Source organism: Dipteris shenzhenensis, chromosome 1 (assembly GCF_047967505.1).
Source record: "Dipteris shenzhenensis isolate YYH24624 ecotype China chromosome 1, Dip_SZ_1.0, whole genome shotgun sequence".
Lineage (NCBI taxonomy): Eukaryota > Viridiplantae > Streptophyta > Polypodiopsida > Gleicheniales > Dipteridaceae > Dipteris > Dipteris shenzhenensis.
This window is the reverse complement of record NC_141596.1, coordinates 32,372,352-32,381,796: the sequence shown is the minus strand read 5'-3', so window position 1 is coordinate 32,381,796 and position 9,445 is coordinate 32,372,352. Positions and strand designations below refer to the sequence as shown.

Below are 9,445 nucleotides of genomic sequence, written 5' to 3'. Positions count from 1 at the left end.
CACCAACCTCAAGGCAACCACACTAGTGTTCACAAAGAAGTTTTATGTTTCTAGTGGACACGAAGTAAGCATAGGCCTCATCCACACCTCACATAGTACCTCCACCAACCTCAAAGCAACCACACTCATGCCTCACTCAAAAGAAAAACCCATAGTCTCAACGTAGTGCTAATCCACACCACCAACTCGCAGATATTCATGACTTGGTGGCATTAGCGGGTGCCCTAACTTTCAATTAACGACTCACGTTTTCGCACCAACTCGTCACAACCAATGAACCATCGCCTTGCTAGAGCTGGTGGTCGTTGAGATGAACTTTCCGTCGGGTAGCTCGCTTTGCACATCGCATCTGGCACCAGTAATAGAGGAAGGTACAGACAATCTCCCAGAGCTGGTGCTTTGCACATCACATCTGGCACCGGGACATTGTCTCTACCTTCCTCTATTACAGAAGAAGACCCGAGAGAGTGTGCAAGAGGATCAGCGATTGCTCCATTTGCAGAGAGCAATGGGGAGGAAGGCAGAGGTATCTTGCCTTTTACAGGCAGGGAGAGAGACAGAGAGAGCGTTTTTAGATGACAGGAGCTCGCTCTGCGCCTAGCAATTCGGGGGCAGAAGCGAAGGATTGGTCTTCCATCGTTCACAAAGACCGGGGGTGGGGGAGGTTATGGTTACAGCTCCCTTTCCTGCACATAGCATCTGCTTGAATCTTGGCAGGCGGGGGAGAAAGAGAGAGAGAGAGAGAGAGGGAAAGACGGAGAGACGATGGCCGCCGCTAAAGATGCACCTGGCGTACCCCCCAACTTCTGGGGCGCCATGCCGAAAGATGAATACTACGCCTCACAAGGCGTTGTGAACAAGAAAGAGTACTTCAGGACGCCGCATGGGACACTCTTCACTCAATCCTGGCTGCCAGCAAACGGAGATCAACTCAATGGGATCGTTTGCTGCACGCACGGATACGGCAGCGACTCCAACTGGATGTTTCAGACGATCCCTATAGCGTTTGCGCAATGGGGATACGGTGCCTTCGCATGCGATTTGCTAGGCCACGGCCGGTCGGATGGCATCCACGGCTATGTAGAAGACGCCGAGAAGCTAGCTGCAGCAGTGCTCTTCTTCTACAAGTCTGTACGCGATCGTCCGGAGTACGAAGGCCTCTCCAAATACTTGTTCGGCGAGTCGATGGGAGGGGGAGCAACGCTACTGATGGTACTGCAGGACCCGAAAGGCTGGGACGGAGCGATGTTTTCTGCGCCACTCTTTGAGATTCCGGGGCCGATGAAGCCATCGAGGCTGCATTTGACGGCGTATGGATTGCTGGGGGGACTGGCGGAGTCATGGGCAGTGATGCCGGACAGCAACATGGTGAAGCGAGCTGTGAAGGATCCAGCGAAAGCCAAGGTGATAGGCAGCAATCCGCGGCGATACAGAGGGCGACCAAGGGTGGGAACGATGAGGCAGCTAAGCCGAATGTGTGATACAATTCAGAAGAGATGCCAGGAGGTAGAGATCCCGTTGCTTCTCCTGCATGGAACTTCAGATGATCTGGCTGCTGTAGAGGGCAGCCAGCTTGTTTACGACAAAGCTCAGAGCACAGATAAGACCATCAAGCTCTACGACGGCATGTATCACTCGCTTATTCAGGGTGAGACCGATGAGAACATCAGCCAAGTCCTCGCTGATCTCAGAGAGTGGATTGATCTTAGAGCTAAGAAATAACAAGTGGCAACAAGGAAAACCAAGAGATGTAACAAGACCATTCAGCAAGAGTCACTTACAAAAGAGTAGTATATGAGTCTGTATGTTGCCCTTAATTTCAAGGAATAAACTAGGTTGCCCTAGGCAGCCTTTCCGTCATGGCTCTAACTCCAAATTGGACCTGAATCCTCACTATTATCCAATTGGAGTTTTTTAATTTTGTAAGAGAAATTAATGTTTATGTAAAGGAGAGAGTGGTCTGACAAGTAAATAAAGTTTGTACCATATAATTTGTGTTTATTTTTTGTGTTTGTCCATATGTGGTCAATAGTTGATCCATGAACTGTAGTCGGGGTTGAAGAATCAATTGTGAGAATTTTTTGTGTTTCATGAAAGTTGTCAGTTTTTTGTTATTGTTGGTTGGTTGGTTGAAGTTAATGTTGAAATCTCCGACGATTGTTGTTGGTTGTTGGTTGTTGGTTGTTGGTAAATCATTTTCAATGTTTTGAAGAAGTTTTTCAAGCGATGCAAGTAGTGTTGTAATTGTTGACAACAGAGAGTTGTATGCATTTATGACGGCAATAGGTGTAGAGTTCTTTGTTTGGAAGGTAGTAAGTATTATGATGCTTTGTCTTCAATGTAATGTTGTTGAAGCAATTGCATGTCTTCCTTGTGTAACATATTGCTATACCCACACTGTTTGTCTTTTGCAAGCATGTGAATCTTGGTAAGGATATTTGTGTTGATGTGTTGATATGTAACTCTTGGAGGCACAAGATTGTGGTTGTTAGGAGGATTTTGTCATTCATTATGTCTATGAAATGAGAGCAGAATGCACGTGTATTTAGAGATTGCATTGTGATGTGGTTGTTTTGTAATGATGAGAAGCTTTGCTGTTGGAGAATCCATTGTCTATCAGATTTGAGGCGGTGCATTTCTTTTAAGACGTTGGTATCTACTGCTTAGGTTCCAATGGTTCGATGAGTTTTAAAGGTTCTCTGGGTTTCGTAGATGTGATAGTGCTGTGTATGCTAGACCATGTGTTTTAATGAGGGATGGGTCAAATGCAAGGTAATCCATGGATAGTCCTTGTGAACGGTGGATTGTTCTAGCAGCAGTTGCTTGTATGGGGGATTGCCTTCGAGAAATTTTATTTAAGTTGTTTTTACCTATTTGGAGCTCCTTTGTGATTTGATGTATAGGCATCCACATCTTTGGAATGCCAATGTTATAAAGGGACGAGTTTCTAATGCGAGCTTCTTTACCTATTTTGGTGTTGTTGAATAATATCCAAACATGTTATTGTTCATTTGTTATTTTTGAATCTTTGAATATTCCCTCTACTCCATTTACCAAGCCATCTGCAATGTCGAGATTTCCTGAACATATTTTAACTATCATTCCTAGTTTCAAATGTAGAGTTTTGTGCAAATCGGCTGTTTGGCTTGGGTTCAAAGGGATTGTTATGGTCTTGCTGCATGTCTTGTGTCTCTTGTCTGTAGCTTCTAGAATATGAGGACTATATTCGAGCAAATGAAACACTTCCTTGTTATGAATATCTTTTGATGCATTAGTGTAGAATAGGTGCAGAATCTTTTGTTTGTGCAGCAATGGTTGTCTTAGATAGTTGTTGTTAATGTAGGAGATGCCTTCTAGTGTATGCTTTCTTGTTCGTATTCTATTTAGTATTTCTATGAATTTGGTGTTCATTTGACGCATTGGAGTTGTGATCTCATATTGCAAGACATTAGCTTTTCAAAACGATGTTTGCATTGATGTTTGTGTTGATTGGTCGATGAAGATCCATGCATCTTTTGTGGGGCTAGCTTGGTAGAAGTCCCCACATAATAAAACATCAAGCCCTCCAAATGGTTGAAGGTGGTTGTGCTTGATTTCTCTTAGGCGCATATCTGCTGCAACCAATGTGCTATGTCCAATCAAGGACACCTCGTCAAAGACAACAAGTTCAAGATCTTGATAGAATTGTGATAGTTCTTGCAATTTTTCTGGTGAAAGACTCATGTGGTGAGATGCCATTAGTGGAAGATGTAGCACTGAATAGATTGTTGTCCCTAATTCATTCGATAGGTGGTGCGTAGAGTTTATGCTTTGTGATAGGGCTTCTTTAACTGCAAGAGTTGTTTCTTTGTCTACTTTTGTCATGTAAGATGTGCAATAAGCAGCTGCACCATGAGGATTAAGTATGAATTAGATGTCAGTGTTTGCACCCCATAACCTTGACAAATTAGGATTGAAGTTGTTAGTGTAAATTTCTTTGGGTTGTCTTTTCAAGAACAGTGTTGGTTGTGAAATAGATGATTATAGAGCAAACATGTACTCTTCTTCTGTCATATTTAAAGAGGCCAAGTATGCATTATAGTCTAATGGTCGTGTCTCTTCTTTTAGCAAAGTTGAATTAATCGAATTAATTTTGTTTTTAAGAGTAGTTGATCTTAACTCACGTTGTAATGGAACCAAGACTTTTGTGCAAGACATGGGTGGCCGAGGATAACTAAATCGATATTTATTCTTTTTTTTAAAGCATGTTTTACAATGTTTGTGCACTTGAATGTCTCTTTGATCACATGGGAAAGTCGATATGTCTTTTGAAATGCATTTGTTAACAAAAGCTTCAATGTCATGATTCGAAGATATTCCAATGGTGGGTGCGTTCTCAATCCATAGAAGGCCATGATCATGTTGAATTCCTCTATTTTGGAATTCTATTACGAAGTAGAAATTGTTTATTTTTCCAAGAATATTTTTATCTTTCCTCACCAAATTTTTAAGCACTTGGAATTTGTGCACATAACATTGAGCTATAGTGATGAGATCAGATTGAAGCAAATGACGTATTTCTTCTTGTGTGTTTGGGTACTCCTTCGTCGTGTCTCCACTTAATTTGTGAATTGCTTTGATCAATGGTTTCCATCATCTTTCAGCTGCGGGATAGTGTGACAAAGAGGTTGGGGGACCTAGTTACCTCAACATTGAGAAAAGGTTTCTTTTGAGATAGTGCTTATAGTCAGCTAATTTTCTTAGGTGTGAGAAGTCCCGTTATCCTATGTTTGAATGAAGTATTTTTTGAAGTCTTTTCTTAATGTTTGTATGTAAGAGGACGTCCTTTGCTTGAAGTGCTATTCCTTTTGTTTGGGCTTTTTGCATTTGAACCCGAGATGATGATAAAACTTGCCTTACCAAAATTTTCATTGTTTTGAAGATGAGGTTCTCTATACTTAAAGCAAAGCGGCGGTCTGCATTTGTCAACTCCCACCTTGCGATGTCTTGATAGGAAATATGCTTCGAATGTTGTACTTTCGTGGGTTTCCAAAGAAAAGATTAGGAAACGATAGTTCTTCACAAAATTTATCTTAAATGCTTAATGGTGAAAATCCTTTAGAGGGTGAATTTTCAATAGTTTGTCCTTCAAAGTCAACAGCTTGTTGACTTGTGTAAATGCCATGAAGTAAAGTATCCATGAGGAATTGTTCCTCCATTGTTTCATCAAAGTGTTGTTCTTTTTTTTCATGTGCTTGTCTGTCGCTTGTATGATTTTGTACATGTTGCTCCCAAAGGTCATTTATACGAACGTTGTTATGTTCGTACAAAGGGGTTGACAACAACTCTTTCAATGCAAGCATACTTTTCATTCTTCACATCTTTGTAGCATAGTGTAACAAAATAGGAGCAAAATAGTTCCTATGGTATAAACGTTTTTAGAAACTTCACCATTGTATAAGATTCGCGCAACATAAATACAATACCCAAATAAAATTTGAATCATTCTGCTGCTCAAAACCGAAACATCAGGTGCTGCGCACACAAGATCTGATTTCCTTGCAACATTGCTCGCCTCAGTACGTCCTGATAAACACAGTGTGTTTTTAGGGATGGTAGGGAATAGAACATAAAGCAGAAGAAAGTGTGAAAAGGAAGGAAGAGAAGAGGGTTGGCAGTGTGTTTTGTGGCTAGTTATCGTAAAAGTAGACTTATGGGCAGAGAGAGAGAGAGAGAGAGAGAGAGAGAGAGAGAGAGCAAATGATGTGTTGTGTGGCCGGTTCTCGTAAAAGTGGACTTATGGGCACAGAGACACAGAGAGAGAGAAGAGAGAGAGCAAATTCACAAGCTTGTTTTTCTCCTGCAGATGCTCCAATTGGTCCTCAGAGTATTGCAACCATGAGCAAGGTTTTTGACAGCTATGAGAGGCAGCACCATTTACTTTCATTAACATTCACAAATGAACACTATATGAAGCTATTGATCCAAAGAATCAAACAACAGAGGCGCAAAGCACCCTACGTTGCGATTGATGGTGGAAATGGTGGACGGATTGTAAACATTTAACTCAAGAAAACCAAGTAAATCACACTGTGTCACGAATGACGATTGACGCACCAGACGTAACAGATGTTGTACACACGAAAAATACGATGACTGTTCAGAATAAGCTATTGTGTGATTACATTCTTCTCAACTGGACGGTTTCAAACGAAGATGTGAATCATACGTTGACAGTTCCAAACGAAGACCATTGCATGAGATCAAAAGAAACGTCAAGACTTATGTTCTTACAGAAAGTCGAAGACACGAGATGGGCTGGGATTTGCATGAATCAAAGAAAACGTTAAAACTTACGTTCTCAATGCTCACAAAAAATTTGAAGACGTGAGATGGGCTGAAAACATGCATCAAAGAGCGATACTCTTGCAAAACAAGAGCAATAATATCAAAAGATACACGAAAGAGTCTACCAGCAGCAACTTCCTTGGGTCGTTTCAAGCCATCGTTTCCAGCTTCCAAAACAAGAGCTTTCTCTAAAACTGGTGTGACAAGAGATCCTAACAGTTTAGGGCATGCTTTTGCAAGTCCTGCACACAGACAGTAAGAATATACGGAAGGACGTCTTAAAACAAAAGAAAGACAAAAGGAACGTAAATCCACCCTTCTCGAATGCACCACTGTCCGTTTCCATCATGTCCATCGATCCCTCCATTGCTGGTGTTTGCTTTGTTCCTAACGTATCAGAAGGCAAGTGCGGCGAAATTGCATACCATCGCAGATTTATTGACGGGCGAAATAGAGCATAACAACGAACACTGAGGATTTTCGCAATCCAAGAAATATTCGCCACAGGTGTCTTTACATGGACAATCCAAACATCGTTGACAAACGAATCATCAGTTTTAATCAACATTAAAACAAGCAGGAGACTAATTTGCACGACGATGCCATTCAGCCGCTTGGAGGCCGACGCTGATGCTCGATTTCTAGGATAGCACCTTGTCAGAGCTACATTACGGCCATAATTTATCCGAAAGCGACTCAACCAGCTGTGCAACGAAGTCGTCAATAACGATAGACGCGCCAAAACAAGGAGATTTTGAGTACTCAATCCAATGCATGCTCCAACTGACATGCAACTGAAACTTTCCACCTAATCAAAAAATAATGCAAAAAATGGAAATAAAAAAAGCACGGAAAGTGTTTGACAAGCTGCTAGTTCGGGATGTAGTGTCATGGAACATACTTATTGCAGGATATAATGACCATGGACTTGGTGAGAAAGCACTGAACTGTTTTGAACAGATGCAACGGGAGGATGTCTCTCCAACTGCTGTCACTCTAGTTTGCAGCTTGAAAGCCTGTGAGCATAGGAGCCATAGACAAGGGCCAAGAAATACACACTGAGATTGCCATAAAGGAATTGGACAGAGATCCTTTGGTTGGCAACGCCTTGGTCGACATGTATGCCAAATGTTGCTCCCTTTCCAAAGCACAGGCAGTGTTTGACACACTGTTATTTCGAGATGTAGTGTCCTGGAACATACTAATCGCAGGATATACTGAATTCGGGTTTAGTGATGAAGCACTGAATTGTTTTGAACAGATGAAACATGAGGGTATCTCTCCAAATGCTGTCACATTTGTTTGCAGCTTGAAAGCTTGTGGCAAAATTGGAGCCATAAATAAGGGCCGAGAAATCCATGCTGGGATTGCGAAACAGGAAATGGAAATATTTCCTGGTGTTGGCAACACCTTGGTTGACATGTATTCCTAATGGGGCTTGTTTGCCAAAGCACAGGAAGTGTTTAACAAGGTGCTAGTTCAAGATGTGGTCTTGTGGACTGCACTTGTTGCAGGATATGCTGAATGTGCGCTTGGTGAGGAAGCATTGAATCGGTTCAAAGAGATGCAAGTGGATTGTGTCTCTCCGAATGCTATTACGTTTGTTTACAGCTTGAAAGCTTGTTGCAGCATTGGAGACATAGACAGGGGCCAAGAAATACATGCTGAGATTACCAGACAGGAATTGGACAGAGATCCTTTTCTTGGCAATGCCTTGATCGACATGTATGCCAAAGGTGGCTGGCTTGCAAAAGCACAGGAAGTATTTGACAAGTTGCTAGTTCGGGATGTAGTCTGCTGGACTGCACTTATTGCAGGATATGCTGAACGTGGGCTTGGGGAGGAAGCACTGAACTGTTTCCGACAGATGCAACTGCAGGGTGTCTCTGCGAATGCTGTCACCTTTGCTTGCAGCTTGAAAGCTTGTGGTAGCATAGGAGCCGTAGGCAAGGGCCAAGAAATACATGCTGAGATTGCCAGACAGGACTTGGGAAGAGATCCTTTTGTTGGCAACACCTTGATCGACATGTACGTGAAATGTGGCTCGCTCGCAAAAGCAAGGGAAGTGTTTGACAAGCTTTCAGTTCAGAACGCAGTTTCATGACGTGTAATAATTTCAGGATATGCCCAGCTAGGAGAAAGTAAAATCGTTTTCCATATGCTCGAAAGAATGAAAGGAGAAGGTATAAAGGCAGATGGAGTCACGTTCCTTAGTGCTCTGACTGCATGGAGTCATGGGGGTCTAGTAGATAAGGCCCATAAGTATTTTGAGGACATGTGCAACATCTATGGCATCACCCCAAGTATTGAACACCATATTTGCATGGTTGATCTCCTTGGCCGTGCAGGCCAATTAGGTGAGGCAGTGGGGATCCTGGACAAGATGCCTTTCCAACCTAATCTTGTGGTGTGGAATACTGTGTTGGGGGCTTGTCAAAAGTGGGATAATGTTGAGCTTGGAAGACAAGCCTTTGAACATGCAGTACAATTGGATGAATTGGGCGATGCAGCTTATGTCTTGATGTCTAACATCTATGCATTTGCTCACATGGAGCAGGAAAAGAAAAAGGTTGCGATAATGAGTGAAAGAACAAGCACGAAGAAGCCAAGGCAAACTTGGGTTCATGTGCAACAAAAGATGGCCTATGTTGTACAATAGGACTACCAAGATGGAACAGGGAAAGTGATTTGGGGGGAGGGGGGGGGGCGAGGGGGGACAACCTTAGAAAATTATGAGCGGGCTCTCTGAGGTTATTCAGCCATGGTTCCTATAGCTACCAAATACCCCTTCCACGCGTGTTGTACAATAGGACAACCAAGATGGAATAGGGAAAATGAGGGGGGGGGGGGCGACAATCTTAGAAAATGGTGAGCGGGGGTGGGAGCCCACAAGCCATTTTTGAGGGGGAAAGGGCCCCTCCCCCACCTTGGGAAGGGTGGTTATATGACGTCATGTGTAATTTTTGGGTAGGTGGTTCCGAGCAAATTTTATTTGGGCAGCCACAATCGGGAGGAGGCGATTACCATTAAGGAACTTTTTCGATCTAATGGTCTAGATGCATCTTTTGCCGACCCCAACCTTTTGACGGTTGGATGTCACTTACACCACTCACTATAG

At 42.7% G+C, this 9,445-nt stretch overlaps 2 protein-coding genes across 2 annotated transcripts; both read left to right on the top strand.

Annotated features, from left to right (window-relative positions):
• Positions 1-403: 403 nt before the first annotated feature.
• Positions 404-1,907, top strand: LOC147905713 (caffeoylshikimate esterase-like). The gene has a single exon (XM_087381376.1). The coding sequence runs from the start codon at positions 766-768 to the stop codon at positions 1,720-1,722; it is 957 nt and encodes a 318-aa protein (XP_087237502.1). The 5' UTR covers positions 404-765; the 3' UTR covers positions 1,723-1,907.
• Positions 1,908-7,444: 5,537 nt separating this feature from the next.
• Positions 7,445-8,986, top strand: LOC147905712 (putative pentatricopeptide repeat-containing protein At3g23330). The gene is made up of 4 exons (XM_087374559.1): positions 7,445-7,627; positions 7,784-8,063; positions 8,145-8,255; positions 8,448-8,986. The coding sequence occupies exons 1-4, from the start codon at positions 7,445-7,447 to the stop codon at positions 8,984-8,986; spliced, it is 1,113 nt and encodes a 370-aa protein (XP_087230685.1).
• Positions 8,987-9,445: the final 459 nt, after the last annotated feature.

Excerpts from the sequence above, each read along its gene's own strand:
- LOC147905713 (XM_087381376.1), top strand. The coding sequence starts at position 766 with ATGGCCGCCGCTAAAGATGCACCTGGCGTACCCCCCAACTTCTGGGGC.
- LOC147905712 (XM_087374559.1), top strand. The coding sequence starts at position 7,445 with ATGTATGCCAAATGTTGCTCCCTTTCCAAAGCACAGGCAGTGTTTGAC. Across the intron at positions 8,064-8,144 it reads GATCGACATGTATGCCAAAG|GATATGCTGAACGTGGGCTT; the intron begins GTGGCTGGCTTG and ends CACTTATTGCAG. Across the intron at positions 8,256-8,447 it reads TTGCAGCTTGAAAGCTTGTG|GATATGCCCAGCTAGGAGAA; the intron begins GTAGCATAGGAG and ends TAATAATTTCAG.